Source organism: Eurypyga helias, unplaced genomic scaffold (genome assembly GCF_000690775.1).
Source record: "Eurypyga helias isolate BGI_N326 unplaced genomic scaffold, ASM69077v1 scaffold43262, whole genome shotgun sequence".
Lineage (NCBI taxonomy): Eukaryota > Metazoa > Chordata > Aves > Eurypygiformes > Eurypygidae > Eurypyga > Eurypyga helias.
Genome location: NW_010234792.1, coordinates 6655 through 30597, shown reverse-complemented (window position 1 = coordinate 30597; position 23943 = coordinate 6655). Strand labels below are relative to the sequence as shown.

Below are 23943 nucleotides of genomic sequence, written 5' to 3'. Positions count from 1 at the left end.
GCAGCACAATTCAAGCGCCAGTTCAAATATTTTTATCTTGTCAGCTCAGTGCTCTTGGATTTCCTACTCTGAATATTTCACCTGGTTGTGATTTTAAGGTTACAGTTCAGCAATTAAATGGTGCATGCTTAATTTAAAAATGACCATCAGTACTTATGAATTTACTGTGAATAAGAAACAAAGGATACTTCGTATCCTCTCTATGGGCTCAACAGCTCAAGCATGGCAAAACATGCAGATTATGACCTAATTTCATTTTTCAACAAAAGCACCTGTAGAGGGTTTGTTGAAGAAGTGGCTTCTCAAGTTAAAAATCTGTAAATACAACAGAGACAATTTAAAAGGGCATTCACTGTCCTGATAATCCCATTATTTCTATGCCAGATTTATAGGAAACTGGATATTTTTTTTTTGGTCTTGTTTTTGGAAACTTCACTCATGAATTTTGAAACTCTGTGGTTAGGTATTCTGGTACATGCCTACACCCTTCTGATTTTCCTAAGATTACAGTTTTGCCAGTACGCACTTCCAAGAGTTTTGCTATGTCATTATGCAGCGGCATCGCTTGGGATTCAAGCCTGAATGAGCAAAGCCAGGGAAGTCTTTCTTTTGAGCTGAATGGCAGCAACAAGGGAACCTACAAGTTTAGATTTTGGCTACCCTGCATCTATCATCAGGTAGCAAATTACTACATCTATATCAAAACAGGAAAAGCAATTTCTTAGCAATGCAGAAATTGCAAAGTCTTACTTCTACAACCATGGGAGTGTCTGAAAATGAGCACTTGGAGCCATTTCAATTGCTTTGAGGACGGGCAAAGAAACCTACTCATTGACTTTTTGATTTGCTTCCAAAGTTATCACAGTCCCGAATACTCAACTTCCCCATTTATGCAGGGAACAGTAAAATGAACACAGCAGAAGTTAAACTTTCCCATCTTTTTCCATCAGTGCACCTATAACATATTGCAGTGAAGTCACCAGAAGGCCTGCGACAGTCATTCTCATCACTGTACTTTTCACCTTGCTATCGACAGTATCCCCAGCAGAGCCAATCGTAACACACATCAGTGAGGAGGAAAGCCATCCACATGGCTGGAGCAGAGCTGTCTTGCCCACTGTCAGTTGTCAGCAGCTACGACAAACATCTCCTCATTCTAGCTGGACTGTGAAACACATCTTGGATGTAACAGACTCCGGCATTCAACTGCAATTTTCCTAAACTTTTCGCTCTCTACCTGAGAGCTCTGAAACCTGACAGGAAAATGCTGTACCATGAACAGCTCAGAAACCCCAACGCTCAGGAAGTAAAGAGAATCAAAGATATCCTCTCAGTGACGAGTTGCATATGAAGCAAAATCCAGTCATTACCAACTAAACTTCAAAACATAAGCCTTTTGTCATTAATATTTCATTTGATAAAGGTTTTTATTTTTATAAAGATTTTGATTTTGAAATTCTAATCAATACAAAAATATTTATTTAAATACCTGAAGCCCACGACGCTTAGTCAATAAAAACTTGCACTAGAAACACAGTGAGGTACTTGAAGGTAAGAGGTAGTATTTAATTTCATTAAAGCTGCAGCTATAAACAGGTTGATTTTCTGGATCACATCCAGCCTCACATGGCAGCAGAATAAAGGGTCATTCAGAAAAGCTGTGTATTCCCCTGAGATAGGAAAATCCTTGGATGAAGTCAGATAGGCATAAGTATTATGTATCACTTTTTCACTCCTTCTCTTACAGGGAATATGCTAGCAGGTCAGCAGTGCTGCAGCTGGAACACGTTACTCAGCGGGCAACCCTCATTCTGTGAAACACCACTATCCAGTTCTCACCAAACACTATGTGTAACTCCTGAGATTACTCTAATTTAAACCAAAAGTAACTGAATGGTTAGATTTGTGCAAAACCAGCATGGCTCATTTCCTTACCAAGCCAAACTGAGTGGGAGTTCTACCATTCATCTCAGGAGGACATGAATCTATTCCTCAGCTGACACTACTGCACTGTCTTGGCTTGTCAAAGTAATATTCCAGATTGTTTACCAAACACCAGTCCTTTTCTCCTGGTTTCACCATCGGTATCATGATTTTCATTACTGCTTTCCTTCAGAACTATGTTCATGTTTGATGATGTTTGATTTAACTGTTGAAAGATCAGCTTTTTAGCTGCGCACAGTTATCACACATTGACATTTTGACATCTGAGACGCGTTCACCTTAAAAAGCGATGAATGAGAAGAAATCAAGTATAACATTAAGCTTGACCACTGGTGTATTACTTCACACTTTGCAGCTTCATTTCAGTTTATCTTGCCTCTATGGACAGCCTTCCATAACTTTCCCACCTTTGGTTTTGCTTTCTTGAACAAGTCAAGGGAAGAATTAAAAGAATGGTTGAAAATGGCCTGCTTTTACAATAATCATGAAGAAATTCCTGGACTGCACTACAACGGCAGGATTTGGTTTAGTCTTGTCAAACCTTAAAATCTTTTAGACCAGTAACAGTTGGAAACAGGCTCAGCCCATTAAATCAGAAACTTGTCAAGACTCTGCTGAGATGCTGATTGATCTAACCAGCTATTAGAGCTCTCCCACAGTATCAGGTCATTCTGTTACTAAGTGCCTTTTTAGTCTTAGTTAGATGGTATGTACTGGCAGCTTTTTATCCATTAATACAGTGATGATAAAAGACAGGTCTTTTTATTCTTTCTCAGTTCCTCCTGTTTAAAAGAAAGAAAAAAAAGAAAACCACAATGGCACTTGGAAGGAACGGCAGGGCTGACATTCAGTCTAATGAAGTCAAGGGAAGAAATTTTGCCTGCCTTGACAGGTTTAGGATCAGAAAGGCAGCCTGTAAAGTGCATGTCACTCCTTGTCTTTTTTCCAACATGTCTGTTGACATCCCCCAAATATTTCTGAACCGCAGCAAAGATGTTCTTGTCACAAAAACGCACTTCATGGAAGTGCAAAACACCAAGGCAAATGTCTGGATTTCATACAGACAGACTCACATCAGTAGCAGTTCTGAACCCAAGCAAAAGTAACGGGTGCGAATAAGCTGTCTGGATTGCTTCTACAGCAGTCAAAATGTTCATGATTTTTCTAGTATTTGCGGATAATTTATGGAAAACCAATAAATCCAAAAAAGAAATGTTAAATATCATTAAATAAGTAGTGTATGTTAATACGTTGCCTAAGATGCATGGAAAAAATAATCAAAAAGAAAACAACAGAACAGAGAGAGAGAAATCAACACAAAAATAGAAGGGTGAGATGGCATGTTTTAATAAATTTAATAATTATTCTTGAAAATAAATTCCAGTTCAAGCATAAGTGTGAAGACATAAAATTATTTAAAGCCCTGGCTGAAGTTAGTTCCAGGGCAATGGGTAACCAGGGCACAGAAATAAGGACTAATTGCCATTTTTTCAAAGAGTACCAAACTTCTATTTGACCTCCCGTGGTGAAGGTCTTGCCTTGTCTTCCTGGTGCTGTGAAGAGCTGATGTTCTGCTAAGTCGGTACACCTGTCTGCAGTCGTGATAGACGGAAAGATTTTCCATCTTTCCAAGAGAGGTCATTCAGCTACAAACATAATTGTAAGACATCAAAGTTGCTGAAGCTCCTTGAAAATATTATTCGACTTTTTTTTAATTTTTTATTTAACCTGCATTCAATAATTGTGTAAGATGAATTCTACAAGTATTTTGAAATTGAGAAACCTTTAAATTTGTGACAGACAGCAATTCACTATGAGGAACCGCAGCAAAGATAGAAGCACTCAGTATCAGTGTACAGAAAAGTACTGCTCAGAATAAAGTAGTTAACTACTGCTCCAGAAGGTCTTGGACAATATGGAAACCCTAATGTATCTTATGAAAGATCCCATTGCTTCAGTGGGACCAGGATTTCCTTTTTTTTTTTTCCCCCAGTTTCCACTGATGACCCTTTAAAATGCTTCTAGTGTTTCCATGCTTAGCCCTTTCAGAGTTCTTACTTTGCCTTTGTACCACATTCTGGATGCTAATAAAGCTTTGCTGTTATGAGCGTCATTACATGCATCAAGAAACGTCCTAGTAAAATTGCTAAGCTAATTAAACTACAACAAAAACTAAAAATTTATGTTTCTTCTCTTCAACATTTAGAAGCATAATAATGCAATTAAATGCTTGTTTGGGGGTTTAAACGTAGCTATAACATGTATTTATTTCCCATATGCTTGTTGTGACTCAGCAGAATAATGAATAACATTAAAGATCTTGGAAAGCTGCATCTGAAGTCTTAAACCAACCTCTAACTCCCAGAGACCTGAATGAGCTCTGCCTGCTGCAGGATTTTTTAAACATATATCCCAACTGCTTTGACAAACAATCAGGTACACTGTGTCTAAACATGGTTCATTTTAATAAAATATGCACAAGAGAAATAGAAAACAAAGTAAGGACAGCAGGAACACCTTTCTATCTCAGAGATGAAAGCTGGCACGAACAGCAGCAGCTGACATGAAGGTTACATGATTAATTCTTTCCATTTCAGATGACTTTTATTAATTACCCTTCACACAAATTTTGGCCACTCTAAGTATTTGGACTAATACATTTTATTATACTCAAGACAATCTTTTGGGGGGATCTAACTTCCTCACACTGTGGAGCAGGCCCAGGCCTTCAGATTTTCACAGCTCTACTGAAATTTATTTAAATTTGATGCTATTCTGTCTCCAACAAAAACAGTTTTATGTTTCACAGGGTGGCCTTCAGATTTTAAAAACTCAACTCTCTAGCCTTTCCCAACTCCTATATACGTGTGTCCAGACTCTGCATAAATACTAAGCATGCTTCAGATCACTCAAGTGCCAAGAGGCAAACTCAGGCTCTAATGGCTGTTGTTAGGTGCTGGATCAAGGGTGACAATTAGCACCGAAACAGTAAGGTCTGGAACAATCTATATTCATTAATTTTGGCACAGGTATTACAGTGCGCTCCATTATTCCATGATCATATGCTACGTACTCGATTTCACAAACACACACTAGTACCTTTTTCAACGCAAAGTAGAGCTCTGCTCCAGGGATGGATAACTGCAGCACAAAATATTGTCATACAATTTTCTGCCTCATTTTTGGAAATGAAAAATCATATTTTAATTTTTCATAGCTCTCCAACAGATTCCCTGCATGAAGTTAACCATATTTGTTAGAGCTTATCATTATTTGGGTGTTCTTCACCTTCCGAGCCTTCAGCTCTGTACTTCACAGTTTTATTACTCTGCTCAAATGACTAAAACACAATGAACTAAAAGTCCTCTATAACAGCATGTATGTTTAAAAATAAATATCTTAAATTAGACATCCAAAAGTTGCATAAGTCTCCACTTTGCCAAAAACAGCGGCATGTCCCGAAACAGCAAAGTAGCCCTTTACATGCCTCAGTCTCTATACGTGAAACAACGTGGAGGGAAAAATTCCTGGGGAACAACCAATCCGTCTTCCTGCAATGCACCTGAAAAAGAGCTTTTGGTGCCCTTTTTTCACTTTAGCAGATTCATGAAGAGAGCATTCACCATAGGAAGCAAAATTGCTTTAAGCCTCTTCTCAAGCACAAAGCTGATTCACATCAACATCTTCATTTCATTGCCCTACCTGTCAGGATACAGACTGTGGAAGTATCTCAGAATACATTTTAGAAGCTACTTCAACTTTAAAATTAATTCAAAATGGAGAGAGCATGACTCTTCAGTCTAGGGGAGAGAGATACTGCCTAAAAGGTTTAAGACAGGAGCTGGAGAAGGGAACATGCCCATTCCAATCCCTCACAAACCACTCTTGAGTATCTTTGCTTTCCAAGCAGAATTCAACAAGTAGTTAAGAAACTACTGAGACTGCGAACACATTGACTAATAGAAAAAAAAACCAAAACAGCTAAGACACGCTCTTTCTGTAGTTCTGTGTATCATCTTTATCCAATGAGGTTCAGTAAAAGATGCTACTATAAATTGAAAAAATATTATAATGCATGCATATAAAACAAGTAAACTGAAGTGACATAAGCAATACTGAGGAAAAACTTATTCTTCAGCACTACTCTGTAATCTGATTTTAAAAGATATATAGTCTTATCTTTCTGCAGACATATTTGTTTTACACAGTATAATCTTTTAAATTTCTCAATACAGTAAAAATAAATCTTATTTTTAAGGCTTGCTTTACTTTTTCGAAGCCTGTAACAGCACTGGGTAAAGCTGTGTTATGATAGAAATATGAATCATTCAAAATCAAAGAGTTTTTTAATGAGCTCTACTGTGGATCATTCATTATATTCACTAGCAACTAATTCCCTTCTAAAATTTTCCCCTATCTTGCATTCTGCATTTTCTCTGGAGATGTCCTGTTACTATTTTATACACAAGCCACCCTCAGAAGGATGAAAGGTTTGTATATTGTTCTTTTTTTTTTTAAGTTGAGATCATCAGAATCAACTGATGTTTAAAAAATCTGAACTAATTTGCTGAAGAAAAGCTTCAGAAATAGAAGTTTTTGGAATTAAAAATAGAATTAATCATTATGCGCTTAAAATTAGGCCCACCCTTTTTTTCTGACATAAAATGGCAGAACAAGGTAAAATTTAGTCTTTTTTTTCTCCTGTATGTGGGAAAAGGGGGTGAAAGAGAGGAGGAGGGGAAATTATACTGCAAAGATGATGCTGAATTCCCAGAGAAGAGTTTCTGACAAACTGAAGGTATTTTTCTCTCATGGAAGTACTTTCCTTTAACATCTTGCAAATTACTATTTTTTAATATCTTAGCTTTCTACATCAGAAGCTTATATATTTCCTTCCATAAAAGGGAATGAAATGCAAGCTCTCAGCCACCCAGCCCGCTTTTTTTGGTCCAAACTTTGTGAGAATATCAACAATTTTACCAACAGATGCATGTCCTCCATGTAACGAACACTGGGAACAGATGACCAAAAAAAAAAAAAAAAAGCCAAAAAAAAGGCCAAAGCCAATTTCATTTTCCTTAGAAATAAAAACCAAAATAACCTACAGATTCATGAAAATATATGTTCTGGATAAACTGCAGAATAAAACTTCCTTATACAGCACAGCACCTTACAAGTAACTATTTTACAAAATCTAGGCAGAATTTTTTTTAAACTAACATTGGATCAGAGTGGAAGCCTGCGTTCAGTGGAAAAAATTTCATTGACTGTCTCAAATTTGGGACTAGGCTCACACCCTACTCATGGACACTAATCATGGACAACGATGGAGCCATATGCTTAAATTAAATCAAGCTAAAGTGTAATTATTCCTTGAGCATGTTTTAATTCCCTTCATGAAAAGGAAAGGCTGTATTGAGTTTATTGACTGTGTAAGTCACACTGCTTGAAACTAGACAGATTTTACTGAATATTTATAAAGACAACTCCAAACCCAAAGTCTGTGTACTTTTGAGAGTCATCTGAAGGCTGTGCTAGATTTCACTAACAGTTTGTTACTGATGTACTGGGAACAGTAAGTACATTTAACGTTATGAAACATAAAGATGTATAAAAGCATAACCATATATTGGTACATAGCAAATGAAGCAGGGAAAGCACTTGTAACATAAATATTTTGTATTTTTATGTATAAAACTTCAACAGGAGGCTGTCAATATTTTTCTTTAAAGTGTTCTCCCTTTTTCAATTCTGTTCTTTTCATCAAACCAATTGTAATGCTAGGAAAACACTTCAGGGTGAATTTTATGAATAATCTAGAGACATTAATTTACTAGGGGTTGAGAAAGGTTATCTACTGCGTCTCTCTGGTGCCCCACACCTTCCAGTGGAGTGACAGTGTACATGAATCAACTATGGGACAGACTTTGGCCACAGGTCTCTCACGGAAAATGCAAGCTGAGAGAACACCATAGTTACAGTCAGGCTACCAGAAATGTAATACAGCTGTACATAGTCCTTAACCCTGATAATGTTAATAAAGGAATACCATCCTCATTTGCTTATGCAGATCTCTGCAGCACCAGATTTGAAGACACAGGTATTTGCCAGCTAAAGGCACCCAAAAAGAAAATGCTTAAGAGACCTTCACCATAAGATGTTCAAAATGCCAGGTGCAGCTATGGTTTTCTTTGCTCTGTTTTAGGCCTTGGCATGTTGCCGTCAGATTCTGTAACACTGGGAGTGTGAGATTATATGAAGTCTGACTCTTCTCCCCTACTTTCTCATTACAGAGAAGATTTAATCAGGCTTTTTAGTTTTCCTAATTCTGCATTTTCAAGTTTGTTTCTTTGCTTTCAGGACAGAATAACTTTTACATTCACTTACAGTGCAGGGATCAGCCCCTCTCATTTCATGACATTTACCAAAAAGGACGAAAAAAGGAAAAAGATCTTGCAGTATTTTCTCTAAAGAACATACACACAACAGAGTTCTTTCTACTGTCAAATTATTTTCACCAAGACCACTGTGTTGCCTGATACCTTGGCCTTCGGTCAAGACTTTCTGACTTTTCATTTCTATTGGTACTCGGTGAAGCACTGAAGAAAGGAATGAAATTCAGTGCTCTGAAGGAACTCAAGCAGCTGACATTTTCAGCCAGAAGGAGCAGTTACATATTGTCACTTTACATTATAATGGTGGGAAGAAGTCTGGATGGAGTGGCAACTGAACTTAACTTTTGCACTATATACACTTAGAGCATGTATCTTGCAGTCTACACGTTGAACGTGCTGGAAAAATCCTTTAATAAAACTGAAAATATCTAATGCCTATTGATTCCTCTATAGGTAATTTCTATGCAAATCATAGAATAGATGTTTGAGGTATCTATGTGATTTTCATACTTATCTCTTTGGTCATAATATAGGCAGACAAGCACATAATCAGGGGTCGTGCTTAACTAAGGATTTACAGGATGGGAACATGTGAATTTGAGCATGGTGTCTCTAACTTTACTGGCTTGATATGAAAACTAGATGTAATGTCAACTTACTAGTTACTTCTTTTTCAGAATGTGGAATGGTTCATGAAGTCTGTTAACATAATTACTGTTAAATTGCAACAAAGAATACGAGCAGGAAGATTAAATGTTACACAAACTTGAAATCTAATTTACAGTGCTCTCTTGGCCCTAGAAACAAGATGAATTCACTGATGGGACAAACATGGGGAAGTGTATATGCACGAGCAGGTCTTGTTCTAGCAAGAATAACTCTGCCCTGAGGGAGCTATTAATCCTCCTCCCTTCACTTGCTTGGCAGAACTGGCCTTCTGCAAGACTCTACATATACAACAGAAACTGAATCCAAATTTTAAAAAAAAAAAAAAAAGTAATCATAGGCATGTGTAGAGCTTCAATTGTGATTGCAGAGCTACAACTTCTCTGGTGTCTTAACTGTTGCAGCTCTCCTGCTTCAAAAAAAGTATCTGTGATTATAATTTGAAAGTATCACAAAGAATAACGAAGAGATACTTTAGTTCAGTTGGGTTTTACCCTGCATTTTAAATGAGTAATGATCACAGGTCAAAAACACCTTAATCCATTAGAAAAAGGTCATGACAGCAAACAATAAACAAGTCAGAGCTATTCAGCAGAAGATGTTTGGTTTGGGAAAGGAAGAAGAGGACTAGGCACTGAACTGAAGATGTGTGACTCATTCTAGTAGAGTTGGGATCACTTCATACCTAAGTTGCGTTTCTGTAGCAACAAAATATTCTTTAAAAAAATTTATGAACATGGCATATTTAACATAGACTGAAAAACTTTCTTCTAAGAGTTCAACTACATTTGTTACGTTCTATAAAACTCAAGAAAAAAGGTGACTAAAAGTCAAACTATCTTTCATTTTTAAAAGAAAAAATCTTGGGTTTCTCTAGACTGCAACTTTTGATTTGAAGAAATATAGTCCATAGTCTCCCAGAGGGGATGACCACAGAGACTTGCCACCATATGGATTAAAAATTCCTGGAAAATACACGACATCTACAGTCATACTTTTCCATGCCACCCAGCTTCGCACAATTTCTCCTTTAGGTTCAGGAGTTGAGACTGAAGAGCTGTGGAGCTGCAGTGCAGCCACACAGCCTTCTGCAGGGGATGGCCTATTCTTTCTGAATAGCTTCCGCCAAAATGTGAGAAAGCAAAATGTAGGCATACAGAATTAACAGTATTTCACACATTTTCATACTCCTCTCATTGCTCCTCAGAACTGGTATAGCTAGATTGCAACCCTGCTTATACAATATTTTTAAACAATATAAAAGCATTAGTACTGTGATCATATTTTAATAGGACTTTTTGCTGGCTAAGTGCAAGCCATTCTTCTATTCTATATAAGGGCACCACACCAAACAATAACAGTAAATATAATTCTCTGCATCGAGTAGATACAAAGAGATTAAGTGACTTTGTTCAAGGTCACAACAGAACTGTGGGATGGATTCTCTATTTCATGCTTTACCAAACAGAACATCTTCCATATCATTAAATAATGGAATTTTCCACTTTTTAGTACTTTTTTGAATTTATAAATTATTTGTATACATTTAGCATACTTGCTGGTATACTGAAACTCCCACTTCAGTGTGTTCTTCACTTCCAACAACACTACTGCCTGTTACCTGAATAACAAACAGCAAAGCATGTTTTCCTATTAAAAACATGCTAACACTATTTTAGTCCAAATTTTTATTTTCTTTTGAAATAAAGTAAAAATGAACTGCCAGAATATGTAGTTTTTGATAAAGATTATTGTGTCTCCAGCAGGCACTGTAACATCAGGCCATGGCATCTGGTCCTTGGTCAATTATCTTTGCTACATCTCATTTTCCAAAAATGAAAAGAAGTCATACTCCTTGCCATCAGAAACACAGTCACTGAAGGACAACAGTGTCCTGCTGCGGTACACTGATTGCGTCAGCAGGTCTTCTGCCTCCCAGCACACAGAGAACAAGGAAGGCAACTGATGTGATCTGCTTGGGAGGAGATTCAACTGTTTGAGCAAATACTACTCTGAAAGGAGCATTATCGAGAATTATCAGGCACAACTTTTGTTAAATGCTGGTAGACTTGGAAAAAGAAGAAAATTAAGTACTGCAAGTACTATTGAGAGCTGACAAGCATCTTTGGTGTTTAACTAAATGTAACATATAATTTGCTTTTGAATACCTTGGAAAGAATCTACTGAGAAAGACTGCAATTTAACACCGAAGTTTAAATAGTTGAGGTTACAATTTTAGAAGCTCATTAGTCTGAAGGTGTATGATGATTTTCTGAAAGGATGAGTGATTAAATCAAAGTCAAAAGGGAAAGACATTTGTGCATGGATACTTGATCTGAAATCTCACTGTTCAAGTTCAGGCAATGTTGCATCTCTATTGGGGAAATAAATGCATCCCCAGTCTCAGATTGGGGAAGTTTTGCAGGTTACATCTACTGCATTCTTTAAAGTACAAATTAACATAAAGGATCACCTATAACTCAAGGAATTAGAACATTAAGTATATTCTTTCTGAAACTCAGTGAAGAGCCAAACTGTTTTTATTAGAAGGCTATTACTTACTGTAAATAATTGGCAAGGTCATTTCCCACATAGGCTATTGTACGCCCAGAAATAGGCAGTCCAGCCCCTGGACTGACACTACAGTCACAAAGGAAAACATTCTGGACAATTCTCAGGTCAAGTCAATTAAACTCAGCGTCTACAAAACTGATAAATTTAGGTTATTCAGTAACAGCAAAGAAGGCAGTGGATGAACTAAAAGGGACAAAGACTAATGTCATCCCTCTGTAACTAGCGAAGGCAAGCCTGAAGCAGCGAATTGATGGTCCATCTGTCAAACAGCATCTGCACCAGAACACACTCAACATTTGCCTACCACCACTTCACTGCAAAACCTGCTGCTGGTGTGCAATGTTTTATAAACCCACGTTTAATTTTCCCCCTCAGACAGTCAAATGCTGAATTCAAAACAAAGCCATTGACCCTGCTGACTTGATTATTAATCAAAAGACCTTCCATGCTTATCCATACTCGTCTCCAGAGCAGCTTCTCTGCTTTAGATCTTACATCCCATATCCATCCTATACCTACTAGAAAGGTGGCAGCAGCAGAAAACAAGCCAAAAAACACAAATACACTCAGCCAAAATCCTCCTCTTCCCTCAAACTGCATCAAGCTGCATTAGGACTAAAATATTTTTTCTTCCTTTTACATTAAATCCTACTGTTTAACAGTTACACAGTCAACAAGGCCAACAATGTCTTTTGACTCCTTGTTTTGTTTCATTTCAAAAACATGCAGACAGCATGAGACAGCTAATATGCAGCAAGCTAAGGGCAGAAAAGCATTACTAGCTCATAATCCTTTCTGCAAGCAGAGACAAGGTACTTCCGCTAGGGTGGGTTTTTTATATTATTATCTCTCATGTCTGTGAAAAAGATCATAGACTTTAGATAATAATTAGACACTGGTTTAAGTCTTTTTAAAAAAATGACACTTCTATATCGCAGAACTGCTAACTCCCAGATAATTTAGCACCAGTTATTCAATCAGTACCCATTCCTGAACACAGATTATCATGGCTCAAGATGACTTAGCTTATGAGAGCATGAGATCACCAGGTCACAGTTTGAAACTGCATAGGTTTTGACAGCTGATCCCCAAACCTGTAAAGATTTTTAGTCACATCTCTATTTAACTATTTGCTCTACTGTGCAATGACCAGAAGTATATTACTATGAAGCTGTGTCCTTTACATCTTTGTTGGTCTGCTATTGATTCTGTGAAAGAAAGACCCAACCGAAGACAGGTTGAAATAAAACAAAAGTTATTCTACTGTGCTGAAGCAGCAACATGCAAATGTTTAGTTTTCTACAAATGAAGAATGTGTTCTAAAATGGATATGCATAAGCTAGCAGTGCCTTGGGTCATAACCACTAAATTTAACAAGAAGGAATACACTTCTGCTGCTTAAGAAGGTCAGTAAGTAGGTAAAACCCTAAGGTGGAAAGGTGTAAAGTCGTAAAGTAAAAAAAACAGGCAGCCAGTCTGGATGATTGCTGTGGCTGCGGCCAGAGAGGATCATCCATCCATCAATGACAGCAGCGCGGCAGGAGGTGTCAACGCAGCAGCAGAGGACTGTCCCTGGGAGCTGTGGAGGCCAGACCTTCACTGCCTAGCGCCTGCCCACATGGCCAGCAAAGGATCTTTTGCTGTCTTACTGTGGGGTGAGTGTCCTAACATCTGGTCTTGTAGTTCACTAAATTCCAGCTAGCTTCCAGGTGCATTAGTAAGTAATAACTGCTTTGTGTTTTCAAGCTGTGCATATCCCGCTTGCAGAGTCGCTTTGCACCTGCTGAAGATGCCCAATTAATCTGTTCCAAAACAGGGGTCACAGCGTTACAGGCAAGGAAATGAAAGCATAGCTGTAGTAAGTGAAAGTCCCTGGATTGCAGACATGGCTCTGGAAAAGCTGGTTTTTAGTATCCTAATCTTCCTACACAAAATCCAGATCCTTGAAAGAACAAGGTGTGTTTGTTCAGCCCACACACTCTCAATTTCTAGTTTTTTTAAACCCTTCTGCTTTGTACTCCAAAGTTGCCTACAACTCGAAATATTTTTAACACAGTCCATACAGTAAGACAAAACAAATGCTATGTAACTACATTTGCATCTACTCAAGTTCACAACAATTAACAATATTCTTTAACACGATCAAGGCTTACTTTATTATGTCATCATAACAAAATAAGCACTGGTGAACAACATATCATTGCACTCCCAAGACGGGGACACAATCTTATAGTCCTGGCATACCCATAATATGAATGCCATTCAGTTTATAGTAAGTGAATCCCTTGTTTACACTTCTAGGTGATCATGATTATCACAGAAGACTACATTTACATTAATATTAATAAAAATCTTCTGTCCTACAGTTACAACTTTAATCATTCTGTCATTTCTTCTTTGTTTGTATGTTTACTGTTTCAAAGACAGCATGCACTGTTTTTTACTGCTTGAAAGTAGTCTTTTGCAAGTCAAAGTTATTTGTAAATATATAGTGAACTAACAAAATAACTAGATCTTTTAAAAAGAACCACAAAGACTCCAAAAAGCTCATAGCTATCACCATACATCCTTCTCTCTTTCTGTTTCTCTCTCACACAAACATGCACTGATAGATATTCCAAGGTGACAGTAACAGTGATTTTCATGTACACTGAAGCCAGTAGGAGTGTCTGCAGATTTTTTTTCTGCCGTGCATCCTTATTTCCTAGCACTGCAAAACCTATTTTCAGACCTGTACACAACTCCTTACAATTGATACCTGACTTTGCATCCAAGGCTCATCAGAAAAACTAGGCATGATTTGCATGATTACACAGTCAGGATGCAATCATTTTAGCTCCACCATCAAAGGTCTTGAAGTCCAGGCAAGTCCACTGGTTTCCACAGACTTTGCACCAGGTTCCAAAGGAGGCTGTAGCCCCATGGCAGTGACACCATCTATTACTGTTTCTGCTCTTATCCTATTCAGGTAGCTGCTACGCTGGGGTATCTGCAATACTTTTAAGGTTCATTGCACCTTCCCAGTAATCAGAGACTGGTCTCTTTGGCTGCCAAGCCAGACATCAGATGATACACTTAAGTCACTGCATCACAGACACCATAAATGGAAATACAGCATAGGGACCCCAGTTTAGTCTGGGGGTTAGCCAGGCCATTCCATCTCAACCTGATTTATGTTTGCAACATGGTGCTGCGCACAGTGCTTTGCACACAGCTAACAGGAGTACAGCTGATCGACACCACTAGATACCGGATTTTAGGGTCCCACTGCAAGACTGACACAAATATAACTTCCTCTCTGCAAGTGAGACTACCGCCTTTCACCTCAGCCTTCTCCACTTCCAGCAGCATGGAAAACACACCGGCTAGCAGGGCGTTACCATTGCCAGAGGAGTGTTCTTAGAGCAAGCTGTCAGCTAAGTCATCATTGATCAAAATAGAACAGTCTGTCTTGAACTGCTCTGTCAACACATGAAGGCACTCATCTTCATCTGAACATCACCAGTTCAGAAGTGTTTAGCTCCCTTTATCCTCACTAGAAATTATTACATTTGTTAGTACTGAAATATCACATATATGTTATTCTCAGGTATCACTGTGCTAAGCAGCATGCAAACACTGAGCAAAGACAGGCCCTGATACAGAAGCTTGTAATTTAAATAATCTGAGATACTTGTCCAATCCACACTGCACTGACGTTGTCAGTTTTCTATTAACATACTTTAGTTCAGTGAACCACTCTTGCAGGAGTTTTGCCAACAGATTTCATTTAACACAGAACAAGGCTGACAAAGAAAAATCGGATGTCACTGTTTTAAAGGAAAGTAACTGCAAGTAGATTCATGTTCTATTGTCTAGTTCAGGAATGTTCTTTGATTGATCAACCTACAAGCTCCGAAACACTATAACATCACCATTTTTGGAAACATGAGTGTAGGTGACAACACACACCAACACTTGTACGGTTAAAAGAAAGTAAATCACCTATCATGTCCCTAACTCAAATACATCGTTAGTGAGCACTGCACATCTGAGAACACTAAGATCCCAGCAACATGTACACACCCCACTGATAATGATGGAGGAAAAAGGAGAACAAGCTTCTTTAAAAAAAACAAATCATAATGCATTCCTTCTGATTCAGTTACAGAAATACAAATGTCTAGAACACAACACAAATGTTAGAATGTAGAGTGTTTTTATAAAAATATTTTAAATACATCAGTATAAATAAAAGCAAAATTATGTCAGGATTTCAGTCCAAAAATACCATAGATGATTTATAGAAATACTAGTATCAGGATATGAAAATTACTGTGGTTTAGGCCAAAATGGGGAAGAGTCTCGTCACTTGCAATGAATATAAAAAGCAAAATGCTCTTCCCTCTACTATTTTCTCACTTTTCCTTTGACTAACAATCTTTTACATATATATATACACAACCATTTTAAAAAGAAATACTAATGGTGAGTTCCTTGGAACACAGGGCAAGCGAACTGATGCAACCTTCGGTCTGACTGCACGTGACAAGTGCATCCATCTCCCAGGCTGACCCAGGACATGTCATGTCTAGGTAAATCTCCCTAATTCATGCTGGACCCATCACTCCCGTTTGCTAGTGCCCATCTCCTGCAGCATTAATTTCTTACAGTCAGCAATACAGATCAAGTCGTACAGGCAGAGCTGTGCCCTTTTCCACTCCCACTAAGAGAATTTCTAAACTTGACACTGACATAATATCTCAGTAATATTCCAGCAGGGCTGGTGATGGGACCTTTCCACTCACAGGACATCAGTGTGCAGCACGACACAAAATCAAAGCTCTTTGTAATTGTTGTTAAACTTTGCTGCCGGTTTAAATACCAAATGTTTCCATAGGGATTATGGGCTTGTGTTCGTAACTGATCCGTACTGAAGGAAACACTGTTGGGGATCCTTTGAATTTGCAGTTTTATGAAGGTTTTATGATCTCTGTGTCAACAAAACATTACCAATGACCTGGTAAAAACTGAGGTAACCTGTAACTACGTAAATCTATGGGACCTACTCGTAGTAAAGATTTGCCTGGCAAGCTGTACTCCCCACGTATATGCCAACTCTATGGGGATATGGCACAGCTGTATCCCTAAGAAGAAGTTCTATGCATAGGCTGGCTGCTAGTGCAGTGTCCTCGCAAAACCTATTGGTGACCCGCTGCAAATCTTACTTACTAGCTCAAGAACAGCTGCAGCAAATACTGTTGTTGATTTTGAACTTCTCAAGGCAAAAAACTATCCAAAAGAAGAAAATCTGAATGTATTGAGACAGCAAAGTAAAAGGGGGAGGAGCACAGAAAAGGAAAATAAAGAACATACATAAAAAATTTTTTCAAAGCACCTTCTCATGTTTCCCTCTATATAACTGCTAATTTCTTTAAACTGCAATTCTTGCCACACTATCTGCTGTAACAGCCCTTACAGACTTCAGTTTTTAGGACTGAGTTATAAATTCCCAGTAACAAGAATTACTTAATGTCTAAGGTCAGAGTCCAGCCAACATATCACTCATTTATTAGCAGTGAAGTGACAACCATGATACAAACTCCTCATTGTGGCCTGATAGCCAGATCAAGAAGCAAAAGAAAAACAGTAGTAAAATCTAAATCCCCATGTCAAATACATTAGACTACTGGAGCAACAGATTATATTTTGAAGTGATAAAAGATTGATTTCTGCTTCAGTATAATAATATTTTCTAAAGACTGCTTTTAAGGTACTATGGCAAATATTCTGACTCGTTTTGAAGCAAAACGTTCTGAATAGTTTAAGGTGTTGCTTAAAATGGGGAGGAAAAAAATTAATCACTGCATTTAAAAATGCACAGATCAGAGAGGATGTATCGTTGGACCCAGTAATGAAATAATGATTAAAAAATCCATAAATTGCTCTCTTATCTGGAAGAATCTGGAGTGGTCAGCCACCAGTGCTGCTGAACAAAAGGAGGACCATTCCCTAAATAATGTTTTACAGATTCAACATTAATGAAAAATAAAAAAAAAAGGCATTTTGGCCTTGAAAGCAGGTAAGTACTCCTTTGTAGGCATTCTCATTCTCTTCAGACTTGTGCATTTAGAGAAATAACTTCTTGTGTGCTGCACTCCCTTCCCTCAAGTTGGGTCTGCTATTTTTAGACTGAAGAAAGACCAATCAATCTTGGCTTGGTAAATTTTTGGGAAGGGATGACTGTATCCACTGAGTTACTGCACCAGTTATTGGTACTTTCATAGCTATAAGGCTAATTCTGTAAAATCAAATTAATTGAAGCCTACTTTCTTACTTGCATTCCCAAAATTATTTTGCTGAGAATACACAAACAGCATTATTCCAAAGGGAAGGAAAACATGTATTTAAAAGAACAGGAATCAAACTCTACATGCATTAGAACAGGTGTCTCTGCTTCCTTCACTAAATGTACATAGAATGTTTTTCCTTCAAGCAGCTGAAGAACACACCATTTAGCTATTAATCCTTCTGTATACAAGTAGAAAACCATTTTGTGATTTGGTTCGATTGGGCTTCTTCTGTATTTGTGTTCTGTTTATCAGACATTCACTGATGTAATTCTGTGATAGCCTCCCTTGCTGCATTCACTGTTTGATAAAACAATGTATCTTATGCCTATTGGTAACATTTGCAATGAAAATGCAACCAGTTGCATCTGGTTTTACCTACAAGTTACTTTGAGATGTAAATATTATAAAAGAGTAACCTAACATTTACAGTTAATCTACACTCTGTCTGCAAAACCAGGAATTAAGACTAGAAAGCAGATTCATTCATAGCACAGATCAATGTCAAGATGATGGGGCATCTTTGATCACTGTTGTGTTGAATATTTAACAGTTAGTTTTTGCCAACACCGGAGAAACCTAACTGCAAGTAGCACATTTTAGTTTCAGTCAGTCAAGAGAAGGTAAAGAGCTGTGATAAACAGTCAGCACCGTCAATACATAAGCATTATTTGACCCGTTGACAGTAATTAGAAATATTATCTATAAGAAATAAAAATGATACATCATTTCTTCTGAGCTTTTGGGGCTAAAAATAGGCATTAAACTAAATACCCAAGCCTCTTTTTTTTTTTTTTTTCTTTTTAACTTCTAGCAACAACCTTCACACCGCTGAGACTGCTAAAGGCGATTTCCATGGAAGTGTGGCCTTAGGATTATATGTGCGAAGTACAACCTCACATGAGGTCTTCTCCAAAGAAGTCAGACATCCACTGTGAGGAAATTATATAGCTAAGAAACATTTTTTCCTGCATGAGTTACAACTGAAAGTCTTGGTGCATCCACCTGCTTGTATCAAATGAATCCTTAACATTTGCCTAGCAGCTGTCATGTGTGAGCTGCTTACTGGAAGCTTTGTGATGGCATCATATTTCCAAGAATCGAGACAGATATTTATTTATCTGCAGAAAACAAGAATAAGCAGAGAGAAGAAAAAGATTTCACCTTCACACACAGGCAGATTTTTTGTTTGGTTGGTTTTGTTAAATCAAAGAAAGAATACACAGCAGAAGCTGATTGGAAGAAATGCTGACTAAACAAACTGCTCAATCTGAACTGACTTCACTGCCACAAGGTGGAGAAAGGTACAAACAGAACCAAAAATGGTGCCAAAAATGTGCTCTCTGGGGAAGCAGAAAATCCACTTCTGTTCTCAGCTCTGCCACTGTAAATCCACATTAACTCCGAGCATGTGACATGAGCTGTCCTGGACGTACAGCAGTGTATCGTGGGCAGATGTGGCTCATGTTGCCCTGCTAACACGGGCACATTATAGCCATGTATGCATGCAGACAGCAAAGTTCTTACTTCCTTTGCACAGAAGAAGTAAGAGATCAACAACAGCAACTCACTTCTAGGTAACCTAGAAAAGCAGCACCCTTCTCACCGCAGACGGGTCTTCTCCAGAAGCAAATTTGTCACTCTTTTCAGTGACATAATGCTATGCACATAAACATCTTCTTCCCCAGTAACAAAATATTTCTATTTTAACTGCTACAAACAACTGACAACCGTGCACAGAGCTATTTCAGTAACAAGATCAGTACTGGAGATTGCAAAAAGTAATCTGCTTACAGGGCTCATAATTCATATATGAAAGGAACATATTCGTAAGTGTTCTAGAGTGTGTGCCTCAAAGATGTTATGAACACAAACATCTATTGAGTTAGACCTAATAAAAAATTTAGATTTTCATTAAGAAGCCCATGTATGACATACAGCAATATACTGATGCTGACAATGAAAAGGCAGATATTAAAATCTATGTAAAGTAATCTCCCCCTCAAAACAGACATAAAAACCTGAGCACTAAAAATCCAAGAGTTCCTGGCATTGTGTATACAGCAGCATTTCTGTACTTTCCCCACCTTTTCCTCCCAAACTCCCTCAGCCAGAGTACTCGGTACCCTAGCAACCCATTTATACTCAGCTAGCTGTCCACCATCATTATCTGCACCACATTCTGCCCTCGTGGATGACCTTAAACTGCAATCCTGGAAAATACCTTGCTCACCAACCAAAAGTGTCACTTGCTATAATTAGCATTCTGGAAGCTAACAACACAGCCACGAAGGCAATGAGAAAGACACATGTCCTGCCTTAGTGCAGTGTATATCAAGTGATCAGCCAGATGACCATTAAAGCAGTGAAGCCTTTATTCATATGCCCAACTCACCCGCCTCAACCCATGACCTGTCTCTACACGGTTTTCCTTACAGGGATGAATAATGAAGAATGAGAAACATCTGACTTCAAACAGAACAACAGTCTCAAAATCAGGCTGACATTCAGCAAGCAACAGCTCTTGCCGAGCACATGCAACTTGACAGTAAGGACATTGCCTACTTCAACTTACCCCCTCATGGAGGACAAGAAAATGCTTTATCTCCATTGCAAAATTTTAATCTATTAAATATTATCACCATCATCTTGTTCCAATTTGGCCAGATTTAATACATTGAAGAAATACTAAAACTACTAGTGCAAAGCTTTATGCAAAAATACCATGTAACATAAATTAAAGAGCTTGGTGCTCCAGGGTTGCTGAGAACCATTTGACACTAACAAATTGCATTCATGTAAATCCCCCCCATTAAAATAAAACAAAACCAAAACCCACCAGACTGCAGCCTAATTCCTAATTCATTTTTAGTTAAAATTAATTAGGGTTTCATGTATAGTATCAAGCAGAATAGTGAACACTCCTTCTAGTGATAACATTTATTATCAGGATAATTTTGTGTACATAAAACAGCCTATTCCAAAAAACAAAGAATCCCTCTAGTTAAAACTGAGAAGAAAAACAACTTAAGAGCAGATGCAAGAAATGTATTTTTATTTGTGTAAACTAAACTTTTAACTACTGAACAAGTCAAAGCCATTAAGATCTTGGGAGAAATCTTCCAAGTCCTATGACCACTAGACAGCACAGAATGGATTCAGCAGCCATATCTGTCCTTTCCCATGACAAATGGCTATTCTACAGTAGTACTTAATTGCTGCCAGGGACTGAACCACAACAGTCCTTCTCTATGGGCTATGATCTACAGGTTTTTGATAGACTAATTAGCAACTGGAAACAAGAGCCAGTATCTTTCATTTGGTGCAATACTTACATATTCCCTCAAGAGAAAATCTGTGGCAAAACGTTCAAGACTGGCTGTGCAACTAGCATGAATGACAAAAGCCAAAATATATCCCTTTTAGTGCCTTTGAAACATGAAATCAACAATTTTGATAAACGAGAAGAAATATAAACTTGGACTGGACTCCACTGACAGTACGTAATTATGCTAGAGAAATATTAATCTGATACTCTTTTCTATATTTAACTGGCTTTTAGCTGTGTTTTATTTCAGTTTTAGGGGAGTCAGTGGCTATCCAGCTTACTTTCCAAACCATTAGTCACTTCACGGACAGCAACTGCAAATTAAAATGTGGAAAATCCAGTACTAGTTTAGCAGAGAGCTGAAGAAAATTCAGCCCTGTTTGCAACCCTAGTTCAGTATACCTGACCAAAGAAACGAGTGTCTTCCCAGGCTGCAGAAATGCCCCAGTTCTTTTTCATTAATTTTCACTATGAGAGGCATAAGTTTTATAAGCTCATTTTGAATGTGCATCTATTAGAAAGTTAATGATACAATGATTATTTAATGCTACATTTAAATAACAATAGTAACACTAAAGATTTTTAACCAGTGATATGTAAAAGTGACAGTAATGGATGCTGAAGTTATTCAGAGCCACCTCACAAGTGACAATTTGGGAAATGCCTGAGTAGACACTCAGGAATTCCTGAGCAGTAATTCTGTTGAAAGAAAACTGGTGGGAACAGAGGTGAGAATGTGAGATAAACAGGAGAGGCTTCTCAGAAGTCAGTTACATCTGAAAAAAGAACATGCTTATTAAAATGCAACCATTATAGGCTGAGTCAATACCTACAGTGCTCTGTCTGCTCTTACTATGGGGAATAATTTGAAACTGTAAGTCACTGTTATCACCGTTTTCAGAATATTCTTAAATGATCAGTGTCGCCATAACATGAGGAAAAAACATTGACACGAAACATCTACTGTAACAAACTAAATTCCACAATTCTGGCAATTTCAACAATAAAAACTACAATGTCAACGTAATCTCTACAATCAGTTTGTAAGATCAGCTGGTTTTCTTTGTAGCAAATTCAGAAGTAGTGCAAGGAGTAATTTCTAAAAGTAACATAACCATAACAGTTGGTGTGCAATTTAACTGCTGATTTAAACCAGCTAGCTGTCGCAAGTAACTTCCTTAAACTGCCTCTAAAATGGGCAGACATGGAAAGGAAGAGTAAAAACAAAATTGTCAACAACCGGCAGCAGAAATGCTGAAGATATATACTGAAGAACTTCCAGCTTAAGTAAGGAGAAATTCATTCCAGGATCTAAGCAATTCCTAAGCAATCCCATTCAAAGAGAAGCTGATTTCTTTTTTGTTAAAGTTATGTTTGAGAAATTCAATTTCCAGCTGTCAGCACTGATAGCCACTTACTCTGCACCGAAGTCGGTGGGAGGTTCCACCCTTACACACACACACACACATACACACACACGCACATACACACGCCCGAAAATAAAACTCAAAAAAAAAAAAAAAAGAAAAATCCATTGGAATTTTACATGGCTATTTTATCTACCTTATCCTCAAAAAAATTAACTTCCAAATTAAATAAATGAAAGCTGGTATCAATGCAAAATATAGACAACTACTCTTAAGGACGTTATTTATGGTATATGTCCGCTGTGTTTTAGCAAACATGCTATAGCAAAACACTAAAATCAAATTGCAATGCTACAGTAAACAGTGTGGCACAAACCTCCCTGCAGAATTCCTTCAGATTAAAAGGCAAAACATTCCTGACAATCTGTGACACAAAATACAACCCAAGCAACACTCAAAATACCAAGGACCTGGAAGCACCATGCCATTAAATACTTAGGTCCCCCGAATCCAAACCTGAAGAGGCAAAACAAGAGGGAAAAATAGAAAGACAGACAGAAAGAACTAAACAAACAGAACAACCTTACCTTTCACAAGCTCGGACAGTCCATGCAGCAATTATCCATAATGAGATACTAAAAACCAACAGTACAGTTCCTGGACATATTGTCATTAGGGTCTTCATAACAAAACGGGTATTGAAGTTTATCTTATTTAATGCTCCAATGCTTCTAGATGAGGCATCAGTGAAAAGTTTGCTATGCAAAAGCATAACTCTGGCAATAAGATATAGTCTTAAGAACATTGGTATAGATAAAATAATATCCACATCAGCTGTTGTTGTGGATGGAGCGTAAGAAAAGGCGAGCCGGGCTGTCCATGTGAATGTATAGTTCCCGGGTATGGGATGTATAGCACACACCAGTATTTCCAAGCAGATAAAGAAAATACGCTCATAAGTCATGGCTATTCTCCAGTCATCTGCTCCATTGTCCACCATGAACAACTGAAATAATAAAATATAAGGTTAACTTTAGTACGTCATTAACAAACCTTGTTATAATTCCATTTTAAAATACCATAGTTTTCAGAGCTGCCACTAAAAAGAAAATAAATACGCCATTCCAGAAAATGACATTACTACATTACACTATGAAGTGAAACTTAACTCTGGTTATGAAAAAAAGAATTTTTTTCATGCACTAATTTTACAACTGTACATGAAACTGAATTTTTACATATTACTAAGAATTTCTCATATTTTCTTTAATTGTCATTTCTGGTAAAACAAAACCCTGGAGCAATTAAGCCTCTTTCCTTCGATATCAATTGCTTACTCT

At 37.7% G+C, this 23943-nt stretch overlaps 1 protein-coding gene across 1 annotated transcript in view; it reads right to left on the bottom strand.

Annotated features, from left to right (window-relative positions):
• The window catches only part of LOC104505840 (small conductance calcium-activated potassium channel protein 2), a 49956-nt gene extending 26348 nt beyond the window's left edge, over positions 1-23608 (bottom strand). Inside the window, exon 1 of the mRNA XM_010146563.1 lies at positions 23191-23608. Coding sequence (XP_010144865.1) covers positions 23191-23603 — 413 coding nt within the window. The 5' untranslated portion in view covers positions 23604-23608. The remainder of the gene's footprint in view (positions 1-23190) is intronic.
• Positions 23609-23943: the final 335 nt, after the last annotated feature.